This window comes from Choloepus didactylus, chromosome 3, assembly GCF_015220235.1.
Source record: "Choloepus didactylus isolate mChoDid1 chromosome 3, mChoDid1.pri, whole genome shotgun sequence".
NCBI classification, from domain to species: Eukaryota; Metazoa; Chordata; class Mammalia; order Pilosa; family Megalonychidae; genus Choloepus; species Choloepus didactylus.
Genome location: NC_051309.1, coordinates 27,229,110 through 27,243,917, shown reverse-complemented (window position 1 = coordinate 27,243,917; position 14,808 = coordinate 27,229,110). Strand labels below are relative to the sequence as shown.

Below are 14,808 nucleotides of genomic sequence, written 5' to 3'. Positions count from 1 at the left end.
CCTCCACCACTAGCAACATATGCCTGCACACATCAGCGCAATGACAAGCAATAACTATCAGAGTAGTTAACCCACTGCTTGGCTCTTTATCTTCTCTAATATCAAAACATGATTTGTAAGGAGCATAGCACACTCAGTTCAGAGCAGGAACTAAGCAGGTTTAACTCAATTTGCAGAGAAGGATGAATTATTATTATGTTTTGCCCTCTTCTTTGGGCAAAGAATTCTTCCATTTTTTTCATCTCCCAAATGTAGAAAACTAACGTACAAATTCCACTGCTATGAAACAATTTTACCAGGAGTCTTCATCCCCTTATTGTTGGCTAGGGAGGAGCAAACTGTATTTTAGACACATACATATGTTTATAGAGCCCTGCTTTGAAACCTTATTTTATTTTAAAATGTTCACCAGAAATTTGTAATCATCCTCAATAAATCTATAAAGCAAATATCTGCTGTTATGAGGACACTGTGGTAGGCACAGGCAGTAATTCCCCAAAAATAAAATTTTGAATATTATAGAAATCCTCACAAAAACAGAAGCTCTAATATTTGACTACCTTAAATGTTTGTAATATATCTGATTTGTGCTTTATTATTTTTGCAACATTAAGCTTTCTACTGACGTTTTGAATTAAAGAAACACCTATTACATGAATAAAGTCCTAGTGTATAAAGAAAGGAGAAGGATTGGGTGGGTTTTAGCATCTGTCATCAGTATCTTTTGTACCTTTTAACTGCATGGGTAACTTTCATTGATGCAAAATAAGAATAAAGTCTACAATAACTAGGAAAAACTAATTTTTTTTTTTTTTTTACCTACGAGCCTTTAAATACTTATGAGAGCAAACACATAGAAAAAAACACATACACGTTCATAAAACAATAACACAACAAAAAGCAAAAACAAGGTTTCATAGCTAAGTAACTGTTAGCAAGACTGACAACTGTCATACCTATCTGAAGGCTTCTGTGGCTGAGTTCAGTTTGGCAATGTGGATTTATAAAATGGAGTTTCATCCACTCTCCCAGTAGATTATCACGAGAACTTAGGTCTTTCTAAATATCCAGGACAGTGATTTTTCCAATGATTTTTTCTGACAACCCAAAGTAAAAAATACATTTTTCATTGCAATCCAGCTCAGATAAATAGCCATACCCTTGAAACAAAAGTTTCACAAAACTATACTGTGTGACACGTTCATAACATTTTCTATTCGGTTCCTTTCTGTTTTTTATTTGTTTGATTGTTTGTTTTTTTGATTGTTTAAGAAAGGTAACAACTTATTAAACTGATTCTAGATGGACTGACACTGGCAGCTTGAACACCACTAACTAGGAGTCGATAAACACCATAATGTATGCCAAAGGGCAGTATACTGGGTCACCCTACTTGATAAAATAGCCTTGATTAGTGCCACTCAAAAGTGCCACTCAAAAGCTGCTGCTTCTCCTACTCTTCCATGCCTAGATAGTCTTCTGTAATAATCTTCACTTCTAACAGAAAGGATCCCCTTTGAAGGCAATGCAGAGGGTATGGTATGTTATTAGAACTTATCCTGGTCATTTCTCAGAAAGGCATAGCAATATAAAACTAACATCACTTTTGAGGGACATTTGTGACTACGGGTGGCATACACTTATTGGAACTAAAACGACCTAATATACATTGTGTATATATTTTGCTTGAGTATTTTTTTAAAGGAAACAAAATGTTTAAAAAACTCCTTGCTACATTCAATGAACTCTTATATTTTATTTTCTGTTCTAATATATGTTTTAATGATAGTCATAATTCACTAAACTGATTTCCTGGCCTACTAAAGAATGGGTTGACACCTGTAATTTTAAAAATACAGTTTTAGAGAACATACAAATCAATCTTGCAGGATAAGGGGTCTATCGATAAATTACCAATCTCTAGTGGCCACCCTTTCTTTTTTCTCTTTGATGAGAAAAAGTCCAAAAAAATTAAAAAAGAAAACAAAATGAGAGAGAGAAAGAGAAAGTTCCTGATTTCTGGCATTTAGTAATCATCACATTGTCAATCTAACATTAGCTTTCTACATGTCCAGTCCGGAACTATGTATGTATGTATGTACAATTATATATATAATATACTATAATTTCTAATGTTATTTAATTACATAATATACTTGTGCAATTGTGTATTTTATATTTTTAATATTTGAATTTATATAAATGTGTGTGTGTGTGTGTGTGTGTGTGTGTATACATATATATTCCCCCTTCCCCAGTCATTCTCACAACCTGTCAAGATAAAAGAGAAAATGTTATATTTGAAACACAAGTCTGTTGACCCCAGAGTGTAAGCTCTTAACCACTAAGCTACAAACTCTTCCAAATAGATCAGGAGTTCCCAACTCTGGCTGTGAATCAGAGTCCTTTGTGGAGTCAAAACCAAGCAAAGAGAGGCCCAATTTCTACTCCAAAAAGAGATGTTAAAGCTGAAGTAGCAAATATAGAAAAGTATATTTTGAAAACAATATGGGAATCAGTCACCATCTCAAATCCATTATGTCAGAAATCTTTTGGTGGGGAGATACCATTTTGTGCCACGGGATGTGAAATGACTGGTTGAACCGAATGAATGCCCTGGTTAATAGGCAGTTGAATTTACCCTGGAACTTGATTAGATCTCTGTCATTACGGACTAAAATTTAATAAAAAGCAGTTTTTTCTTAAATTTAATAACTAAATTCCACAAAGAATTTAACTGCTAACATGCCAAAAGGATCTTAAGGTGGCCTAATTGATAAATCATGGACTATGCCAGTGTACTTCTATTAAATTTATCTATCCATGATTTAATCTCTATTTTCTCAAAATATTTTCCATCATTCCCTAAAGATAAAGAATTGTGAACCTGATATAATATTAATGAACTCAACATTCCCCCCAGGGGTTGTTTCACTACTATCACCTTTAAGAAAATACTTAATAGCAAACACAATGTAGAAAAGTAGAAAATTTCCAAGTTTCCAATAATTAAAAACTGCTTTTGACTACACCACTCAAAGTCTTATGAACATAAGAACCTTAAAAGAGTTTTGATAGTTAAGTGCGTATTAAGAAGCCTAGAATCACTATTACTAACAACCACAAATAACAGCGGAACTATATACCACACACACATGAATAACTAACTGCAACAAATACACTGGTGAACAAACAACAATAATACTATTAATAAAGAATCACAAATTTCCACTCAGTGAAAATTCTTTATAAAAAACAATAATAAGTACAACCCATAAATGCCCAAATAATTTTGTTTGGTCAAATTAATACCTCAACTGAAGAACTTATCCAACGGCTTCCTGTTCAAGCTACCATGAAACAAAAGCAGAGAAACTAGTCTATGATCTAAATCAGAAAGATATTTACATACAAACACATGAATAATCCCTAAACTACTCAGTGACAGAAATTACAGCCCATTACTATTAAAATCTAGTGAAAATACATACTTGAGTGCCTACTACAACCCTATATCAAAAGGGGAAAAAAAAAGACTGAATCATAAAGATTGTGATATACAGTTTACGTAAATACTATTGCTATAAATCCATAAATAAATCTATTACCTAAATATTAAAATATCTTAAAGTATGCAATAATTAAATAGAGAATATGGGCATTCATTCTAGCTATGACCTTGAGTCACTGGAGATTTCTAAAGCATACCTTTTAATCCACGCCATGGTACTTCAAGAACATGTTATGGTAAGCCACAGTTTGGAACACTTCGATGCACCTCAAAACACCTCAGCCAGTGTATCTTTATCATTCTCCTTTCCTTTTGAGATCATAATGGCTCCGAAGAACTATAATGCTTCCATTTGAATGATAGTCTCATAATTTCAATAACTTAAAAAACAAAAACAAAAAATAAGGACTTAAGTGTTGGTATGGTAAACCACTAGTGCACTGTGTTTATTTGCTGCCATGACTAAAAAAAAAACAAAGACACTGCTGCTACTACTATGCAACATTTCCATTTTCAATGTGAACTCCTGTATGAATGGGAAGGAATACAAGCTTCCTGGTCAGAATGACCTTTGCTTTACTGAGATCTTACTTTAGAAATTTCCACAAATTTCTTTGCCCCAATTGTTTCTTCAGTTTTCTTCTCAAGGAATGAAAATAACCTATAAAAATAGGTCTGTACACTTGGTAGAGGCCAGGTCAGTTTCAGAATGACCAACTACCCTATTCTGTTTTGAAAGAGAGCTGGAAATCACCCATACACCTGTACAATACAGACACGGGAGGGGTTCCTTCAAAGATCGCTCTTCGGGTGTTAATATTACTGAAACATTTTAGCTCCATGTTAGCCATTAAATTGAAAAGAGCTCCCGTTTCTGAAGCCTACTTCTAATAGCATACATATAGATAAACTCCTGGCTAACCATCAAGCTTTACTGCCTCTCTGGGATTGCCTTGGTTTGTATCAGACCCTCTTCCCTCCTCAACAACCCCCCTCCACCCCTTACTAACATAAAACAAAACAAAACAAAAATGCACTATTAAAATGGTTTGGGGGTGTGTGATATGGTAAGAAGTATATGCGTCACATTTTAGATCTATTTAGAATTCATGCTGCTTTTATCTCAAGTTACAAGAAAGAAAGAAAACGCAAGCTACATAAAGAAAGCAAAACTGAAAACTTTTCAATAAATACTCATTCATATTTACTAATATAAAGCAATTAGAAGTATTTTAGGATGATTGGTCAGGAAATTTTTAATAAAAGTAAGCTATTCTAAGCCAACTTGAAAGGTTAAATCACTGCCCTCCCCCCTACGTGGGATCAGACACCCAGGGGAGTGAATCTCCCTGGCAACGTGGAATATGACTCCTGGGGGGGGAATGTAGACCCGGCATCGTGGGACGGAGAACATCTTCTTGACCAAAAGGGGGATGTGAAAGGAAATGAAATAAGCTTCAGTGGCAGAGAGATTCCAAAAGGAGCCGAGAGGTCACTCTGGTGGGCACTCTTACGCACACTTTAGACAACCCTTTTTAGGTTCTAAAGAATTGGGGTAGCTGGTGGTGGATACCTGAAACTATCAAACTACAACCCAGAACCCATGAATCTCGAAGACAGTTGTATAAAAATGTAGCTTATGAGGGGTGACAATGGGATTGGGAAAGCCATAAGGACCACACTCCACTTTGTCTAGTTTATGGATGGATGAGTAGAAAAATAGGGGAAGGAAACAAACAGACAAAGGTACCCAGTGTTCTTTTTTACTTCAACTGCTCTTTTTCACTCTAATTATTATTCTTGTTATTTTTGTGTGTGTGCTAATGAAGGTGTCAGGGATTGATTTAGGTGATGAATGTACAACTATGTAATGGTACTGTAAACAATCGAAAGTACGATTTGTTTTGTATGACTGCATGGTATGTGAATATATCTCAATAAAATGAAGATAAAAAAAATTAAAAAAAAAAAAAGTAAGCTATAAAAAACGGTCTCCAAAGAAAGATGACAAGTGATGTTCAGTTATAGTCCAGGCACGCAGAACAGCTCGTATGAAGGTTCATATACAAGGAATGGAAGACGATAAGTTTCCCAGCTATAGCTAAAAATCAAGTGCTGAGAATAAAGTTGAAACCATTTCCTGTTTCAAAGTGTAGATTCACTGGATGAAAACCTTTCAAGTCTACTGTCAGAAAACATATATTTCTGAGATACAGATTTACTGCAGGTTGTGGGTTATGCAGATTACAAAATGTAGGTCACTTCAGAAAGCTGGTGGAACAACTGCATCTAGATAAGTACTCTACCAGAGTAGGTGGGAAGACACTAACCAAGAAGAGAAACAAGGACCCCCTTCCACTGAAATCAGTACAGCCACAGCAAGTTTTTTAAACTGATCATTTGATCATGTCAGTACAACTTAAAAAGTTATCTGGTGGTAATGCTTAAAGTAGCACTACTACACATTTATTAAAGAAAACAAAGCAAATCTATAGAAGCTTCTTCCCGTTCTAGAATTTGAGAGGGCACTAAGCAAGAAATGCTAAAAAGCCTCAATCAAATTTACCTTTACTCTCTTTGTACTTTTTATGCCTATTTTTACAGAAATGTTTAAGGGTATGGTTGAGCTTCTCCCTATCTTTTTCTTTCTCCTTTAGCTTAGCTGCTAAAGAAAACAAACAAACAAAAGTTGTAAATTTTGGTGATTTGAAAGATTATATGTAGACACGACACCAAAAACATGAGCAACAAAAACAGATAAATTAGACTTCATCAAAATTTAAAACTTCTGCTCATCAAAGGACATTTTCAAGATAGTGAAAAGACAACCTACAGAATGGGAGAAAATATTTGGAAACCATATATCTGATAAGGATTTAATATCCAAAATATATTCAAAAGCACCTACAACCCAACAACAAAATAGGCCAAGGACCTGAATACACTTCTCCTTAGAAGATACACAAATGGCCAATAACCACAAGAGTTTGAAGCTTAATGGACACCAAAAGATCACATGGGTGTAAACCTACTGTGGGTGGGATCTTTTGATTGGATTATTTCAGTTGGGGCATGTCCCAGGTAGGTCTTAATCCTCTTACTGGAGTCCTTTATAAAAAGGATGAAATAGAGATAAGGAAGCTGAGACAGGACTACACACAGAGAGAGAAAGCCAAAAAAAAAACAAAGAGGGAACCACTGAAGCCAGAAACTGGAAGAAACAAAACCAAGAAGAGAAGGGAGACACCAGCAGACACTGCCATGCGCCTTGCCATGTGACAGAGGAGTCATGGATTGCCAGCAGCTTGGCTTCAGGAAGAAGGTATTGTGTTGATGACGCCTTGATTTGGACATTTTCACGGCCTCAGAGCCATAGGCTTGTAAGCTATTATATCCCCATTGTTAAAAGCCAGCCCACTTCTGGTATATTGCATTTTTAGCAGTTTTAGAGAATTAAACAATGCTCAACATCATCAGCCATTAGGGTAAGACAAGTCAAAACAACCATGAATCACCACTTCATACTCACTAGAGTGGCTATTATTTTAAAAAATGGAAAAAAAAAACACAAGTGTTGGAGAGGATGTGGAGAATTTGGAACTTGCATGCATTGCTGGGAGGAATATACAATGCTGCAACAGTCGTGAAAAAATGTGGTGGTTCCTCAAAAGTTAAACACACAATTACCATATAACTCAGCAATTCCACTTTAGGTGTACACCCAAAAGAAATGAAAGCCATGACTCAAACAGGTACTTATACCCCAATTTCATAGCAACCTTATTCAAAATAGCCAAAAGATGGAACCAACACAAGTGCCCACCATTAGATGAATGGATAAACAAAATGTGTTACATGCATACAATTATTCAGCCATAAAAAAGGAATGGAGTTCTGATACCTGTTAGAATATGGATGAAACTTGAAAACATTACACTGAGTGAAATAAGCCAGACGCAAAAGGACAAATACTGTTTGAGTCCACTTATATGAAATGTCTAGAATAAAAACTTTCATAGAAACAGAAAGTAAGATTACAGGGTACCAGAGGCTCAGAGAGGGGGGAAGAAGTTACTGCTTAACTGGAACAGAATTTCTGTTTTGGATGATGAAATAGTTTTGGTAAAGGAAGGTGTTGATGACAGCACAACATTTTAAATATAATTAATGCCATTAAATATTGCACTTAAAAGTGGTTAAAATGGCAAATTCTATGTTGTATATGTTACCACAATAAAAAAAGATTATATGGTCAGGAGTGATAAAGAATGTGCTGATCAAGATCTGGAGCTGGAGTCAGGTAACAAAGGTTAGAGACTTGTGTAAATTCTGATAAATCAGAACATCTCTGTAGATGACACCAGAACAGAACTGGAGTAATCCTGCTTAAATGAGATAATGTAGATGAAAGCATTTAAAACATTGCACACCACAGTTGGCATAAACATTTACTGACTTTGAAAGCACAATCTGGTAAATAGTTACTGCTAATGCTGCAATTCTAAAATAAATAAAATATTTTCCTACGATTTCTAAATTTAATGTTCAGGGAATACTTTATGCTTTGGTTTTAAAACAATGTCCACACTTGTGTCCATCCCAGTTATGTGGATGATGAGTCCATCTGTGGCTCTAATTCATGTCTTCAAGTATTCTCCCTCTCAACAAACCCACTAGTTCAACAGATATTTGATCACCTACAATGTGCAAGCCCTATTTTAAGCACTGGGATACCTCAGTGTATACATCAGACCAAAACCCTTGGCTTCCTGGAGTTAACTTTGTAACTAAAATGTCAAAAGGTGGTAAATGCTATAGAGAAAAACAGAGTAGGAAAGGCTAGGGAAGACAAGGAGATGCAGTGCAATTTTAAATAAATCCTCACCAAGATGATATTTAAGTAAAGATCCAAAGGAAGTGGTGAAAGAATTCTATGCAGAGGAAATAATAGCAGGGCGAATGGCATTGAGGTAGAAGCATGTTTTCAAGGACAGTGAGGAGACCAGCATGGCTAGAACACAGCAACAACAGGAGAGCAGCAGCAGATTAGAGATAATGTATGTGCATGTCTGGGGGGATGCCACAGACTGTGTAGGTCCTGAGCTTTTACTCCAAATTCTGAGCAGAGGAACATCAGGATAGTTCTGGCTGCTGTGTTGAGAAATAAAGAGGCTCAAAGCAGGGGGACCAGTCACAAGGCTATTTCCACAATGCAGGTTAAAGATGATGGCTTAGGCCAGGATGGTGGCAATTGAAATGGTCAGAGGTGAGGACATCTTGGATATATTTTAACGACAAAACTAACAAGATTTGCTGACATACTGCATGTGGAACTGAAGAAAAAGAAAGAAAGCAATGGTGATTCCCTGAGGTTTCTACCCTAAGCAACCAAAAGGACAAAGTTGCTATGTAATAAAGACCTCAGGAGAAGATCCTGGGGGTATCAGCAGTTCAATGTTCAATATAATAAGCTGACAATATTAAGCTAAGTGAAAGAAGCCAGACACATTCATATGTAACTTAAAAGCAAATAAACAGGCAATATGGTGGCATAGAAAGGTGTGGAATTTACTTAGTCCTCTAGAGCAACTAGTAAATAGCCAGGTATATCTTCCCTAAGGAAAGGGTGGGCAGGGCCCAGCTCAGGTGGCTGCCCTCCCTCAGAGAATTCAGACCCCAGGGCAAGGAGGGTGGGGGGAAAAACAACTTAAGCTTGGCTTCTGACACCCTAGGCCCCTGGTCAGGACAGGGTCCAAAGGGAATTAAAGGAATCACACCTCTTTACACCAGTGGGGATCTGCAGGCAGGTGAGCACCCACCTGCTGGACAGGATAGGAAAAGCACAGAATCTACAGGCCTCACAGAAAACTCTGACAACCTGCTGGATCTCATCCTCAGGGAAATGTGATACTGATTACACTTTCCTCCTGCGACCTGGGCCCATCTGGTCTGGGAAAATCTGATTGGGTTAATCAAGGAAACCAGATGCCCAGACAACAAAATACTACAAGTCACACTAGGAAAAATGAAGATATGGTCCAGTCATAAGAACAAATATACACTTCAAATGAGATACAGGGGTTCAAACAACTAATTAAAGACCTTCAAACAAATATGCTAAATAAATTCAAAATTCAAGTCAATGAGTTGAGGGAAGATATGGCAAAGTGATGAAGGATTTAAAGAAGACACTGGGCGAACGTACGAAAGAAATCGAAAGTGGGAAAAAATTGGCAGAACTTATGGGAATGAAAGGCACAATATAAGAAACGAAAAACACAATGGAGACATATAAAAGCATATTTGCAGAGGCAGAAGAAAAGATTCATGAACTGGAGAACCAAGACATCTGAAATCCTACACACAAAAGAACAGAAAGAAAAAAGAATGGAAAAATATGAGCAGTGTCTCAGGAAATTGAATGACAACAAGAAGCACATGAATATACGAGTCTTGGGTGTCCCATGAGAAGAGGGGCAGAAAAAATGATGGAGGAAATAATCACTGAAAATTTCCCATCTCTTATGAAAGACATAAAATTACAGATCCAAGAAGCACAGCGTGCCCCAAACAGAACAGATCCGAATAGATCGAGGCCAAGACACTCAGATTATGAAATGTCAAAGACAGAAAGAATTCTGAAAGCAACAAGAGAAATTCGATCCATCACATACAAGGGAAGCTAGATAAGATTATATGTGGGTTTCTCAGTAGAAACCATGGAGGTGAGAAGGCAATGGTATGATATATTTAAGATACTGAAAGAGAAAAACCACCAACCAAGAATTCTGTATCTGGCAAAACTGTCCTTCAAACATGAGGGAGTTTAAAATATTCTAGATCAGACACTGAGAGAGTTTGTGAACAAGATACCTGCTCTACAGGAAATTCTAAAGGGGGCACTACAGTCAGATAGGAAAAGTCAGGAGAGAGAGGTCTGGAGCACAATATTGGGTGATGGTAGCACAATATTCTAAGTACACTGAACAAAGATGACTGTGAGTATGGTTGAAAGAGGAAGGTTAGGGGCATGTATGACACCAGAAGGAAAGATAGAAGATAAAGACTGGGATTGTGTAACTCTGTGAAACTTAGTGATCAATAACTGTAGTTAAAGGTACAAATATAAGAATCTTTTTACATGAGGGAGGACAAATGAATGTCAACTTTGCAAGTTTTTAAAAATGGGCTGGTACTGGAGAAAAATACAATCAATGCAAACTAGAGTCTATAGTTAAGAGTAACATTGTAATATGCTTCCATTAATTGTAACAAAGGCAATAAACCAAAGCCAAATGTCTCTAAGAGGGGTATATTAGGGAGGAGTATGGGATTCTTGGTGTTGGTTTTGTTGTCTGACTTATTGCATTTTACTTTAATTTTTTTGTTGTTGTTGCTTTTTAGTTGTCATGTTTTTCTTTTTCCGCCTCGTCCTCTTTCTTTGTGGAAGAAATGGAAATGACCTTATATAGAGAGTGGTGATGAATGCATAACTATGTGATTATACAGGGAACCTCTGATTGTTTGCTTAGGATGGAATGCATGGTTTGCGAATAAAACCGTTAAAAAAATAAACAGAGGGATACAAGTGCTGGAGAAAATGAGGAGAAAGGGAAGTACCTAATCACCGTTGGTGGGGAAGTAGAATGGTGCAACCCTTCTGGAGGACAGTGTGGTGGTTCCACAGGATGCTAAGCATGGGGCTGTCATATTGTCCTGCAACTCGGGTATTGGGTATATACTTGAAAGAACCGAAAAGAGGGATATGAAAGGCCATTTGCACATTGGGGTTCATGGGGTCAGTATTCACTATCTGAAGTAGATGGAGGTGGCCTAAAGGTACATCAACTGATGAATGGAATGGCAAACTGTGATGTATACATACAATGGAAAACTGAGCTGCTATGAGGAGTGAAATTGTGAGGTGATGGAAACTGAGGACAGTATATTGAGTGAAATAAACCAGAAATGAAAAGAAAAACATTACAATGTCTCAATAATATGGGACTAAATATACGCTGCAAACTCTGAGAATTGAGTCTGGGAGCACAGGTTATTGGGTGAAGGATTATGGTAAAGGTTCCCAGATTGTACGCTCTTACAGCAGTCACATCTATTCCTGAATTGTAATGGCTATTTCTAAATTCTGAGATGCTGAGCTCTTTGTGTATAACCTGGTCAGTCCCTTGGACTTTGGGTATCTGTGTGACACCTGAGACTCAGAGCCAGAGTCCAGCAGCTATGAATGTCAGCATTACCCCATAAAGCAAATGTTAAGGAGTCTGAAAAACAGATCAGACTTCAATTAGAGATATGAATGAAATGGACTTGGTTAGGATTAAGGTAAATCAGAGTAAATAAAGGACAATAATATTGACAGTGGTTTTAAAACTTCAACTTCTATGTGAGACCAAAAGAAGAGATGTTTATTAGGTATAAAATCTATATTTTTTGTTCCACACTATATAATTTAACTTGTATGGTCAGTTTATTCAAATAACATAATTACATAGAACGTTGAATAGGGAGTGAAATATGGTTGGTTTGTAGAGGTTAGTGTGAAGCCCCAATACATCCCATAGTAATCTGGGCAGAGAATAAAAATGTATTTGCAAAGCCCCCTTGAGAGACTGTGGGAAAATGTAGAAATATTAAATTTCCCCATCTGGGGAATAAATGATATTCTCACAAGCATTGGGGGCTACCAAATTAGATGGCCAAGCATACGTAAAACTTTTCAAAAGGCTTCCACTGTCTTTTCAAGCCTAAGGTTCTGAATGCCGCAATAAAAAATACTTTATCTGGTCAAACCTATCTTTTTGAATTCATCTACTACAAGCTCTTATTGCTTCCTATACTCTACAGAGACTCTTTACTCACTCTTTCCTTACCATACCCAGGATCTCCTGCCTCAATGCTTTCCACTCACAGTTCTCTGTGTACAATTCCCTTCCTTTCAATCCCTGTTGAAATCTATTTATCACCTCTCACACACTGCTACAAATACTGGTAGAGGTTAACATAGGCTTTTGGAGAACAATTTGGCAGCACCTATTAAAAATATAAACACACATCCCTTCTAATGGGCAATTTCACTTCTAAATATCTGCCCTACAAAAATACACATGTACACAAAGATATTCACGACAGTATTGTTCATAAAAGAGAAAAACATCTAGGTGTATGGCAAATGAGACATGGTTAAATAAATCCATTTACATCCATATTACAGACACTGAATACTACCAGAACTTTTAAAAAGAGCAGACCCCAATGCAATCTATCTCAGCCCAGCTTCACCTTGGCCACAAGTCCCCTAAAAGTATTCACAGCTGCCAGTGACACACTCCAGCAGGGTTGAGAAAACAGCCAGATTCTGATGGGCCACTACTCAGGTTTAACTTTCTACTAACTTTCTGTTTTCTTCCATTTAAAGGAATATTTACAAACACTGTTGCCTGTGGTTTTTGAACTCCTCATTTCTAACAAGAATCACATCCTGACTGGCAGGAGGGGCAGAGGACAGAGACAATACCCAGAAATTCCTAAGGAATACTCCCGTCTCCAGGTCCCCAGTGTCACTGAAGCTCATCTTCATCTAGCACAAAATAAGAAGAAATTCTTTAAAATGAGAAGATTTCTTTAAAATGAGAAATCTTCCATTAAGCCTCCACTGAAACCCCCAGTCAAAATTAATCTTTCCCTCTTCTGTACCTAGACATTCCTCTTGTAATGTCTCTTACACGGAACACCATGTGTTCTTTTATTTTGTTAGCTGTGAGTGTTCAGGGAGGTCTCCCTAGAGCACAAACTACCAAGGACCAAAATATCTTAACCCCTAATAGGCATAATGTAAGATGGTCAAAATTCCTGCCTGTAACATGTTTTTAAGAAATGTCTCTTCATTAAAATTTGTTGAAAACAGTTCAGTGCGTAACACTAGACAAGTTCACAGTCAGGATGTGTTCAACTTTGGAAAAAAAGTCAATAGGCAATATCAAAGTCAATAAGAAGGAACAATAATACATTTTAAATGGTGTCCTACTTCAATTTACTTGGTTAAATGAAAGATAATTGAATTGGAAGAGAAAATAAACCTCAAAAATACAACAGGTCATAGACAGAAGTAGAAAAGCATTAGAACTTTAAACAGGTGTAAACAGAAAACAGTCCATCTCTCTTGTACTCTAAGAAAAAAGTCTGTTTCCCTTTTATATCACAAGAGCCTAAATAAAATCAGAGCTTCTCCACATTCCTCAGATCGTCTGACCAGTTTCCCATGTAAAATCATTACCAAAAATGAAAATACGAACTTCTCATTTACCACATTTGTATACATTTTCCTTGTGACCTGGTATTTGATGGTAAAAACAAAACTTTGCTTTCTGGTAAATATTTTGTATTTAAATAAAATTTACAAAAATGTAAAAATAATTTTAAAACATTTAACTTGCTGAAAACATTCTATGATGGTATAGTTTATGTCATGTTCTGAATAATACTGTGAATAAATAAATGGCAAGTCCTAATATTTATTACTAAACTCAGTATATAACTAGGATGGTCTAAGTACTTTGAATGTATTATCTCATTTATTTACTATCAACTCACTGGGGTAGTTACAATGATTAATCTCATTTTACAGATGACAATACTGAGACTTAAATCAAGTAACATGCAGAAAGGGATATGTTAAGTGGCAGCCAGAATTCAAACCCTGGTCCTTTTTATTTCTAAAGCCAAGTCACCTGCCACCCTCTGCATGTGCCAACAAATCAAATAAAAAGTAATCAAAAATAAAGTCTGTTCTGCTACAATGTATGTTTGCTTGCTGTGAATTATTTCATATGCAACTAGTAACAATGGAATGATGTTGGTGTAAAAGGAAGTCAAATTAGCTCACACACAATTTTTCCCAGCATATTAACATTCTGAAGCCAACTGGGAACAGGATTTTCAGTTAAAGAGGGGAAAAAACTGAAAATCTACAAAGTGTGCTTTTTTGTTGATGTACATAGTGATTTACTTACTGGCTTATAGAAATGCTAAGCTTTCCATTAGATTACCCTATTTGACAAAGGTGTCATTGTAGATGAAACTGCAGAAAGATTTTTTTCCTGTATTAAACTATGGACTAATGAAGAAGGCATTACCCTGGATTAGATTTTTAATTTTAATGAAAATAGTCTCTTAGAAGCAAAATGCCCTTCCAGGACCTGCAACTAGGAGAAGGAAGCTAGAAGCTCAGAGTTTAAGACTCCAAAGGCTTGACTATAATACAAGGTAAAAATAGTACT

General features: G+C 36.5%; 1 protein-coding gene across 2 annotated transcripts in view; it reads right to left on the bottom strand.

Moving 5' to 3' along the window:
* Nucleotides 1–14,808, bottom strand: part of RBPJ (recombination signal binding protein for immunoglobulin kappa J region) — a 128,392-nt gene that overhangs the window by 68,616 nt on the left and 44,968 nt on the right. Inside the window, exon 2 of one of the 2 annotated variants that reach the window (XM_037829531.1) lies at nucleotides 3,709–3,891. The exons of the other annotated variant lie outside the window; for it this stretch is intronic. Coding sequence (XP_037685459.1) covers nucleotides 3,709–3,725 — 17 coding nt within the window. The 5' untranslated portion in view covers nucleotides 3,726–3,891. The remainder of the gene's footprint in view (nucleotides 1–3,708; nucleotides 3,892–14,808) is intronic. 2 annotated transcript variants of the gene reach the window in all.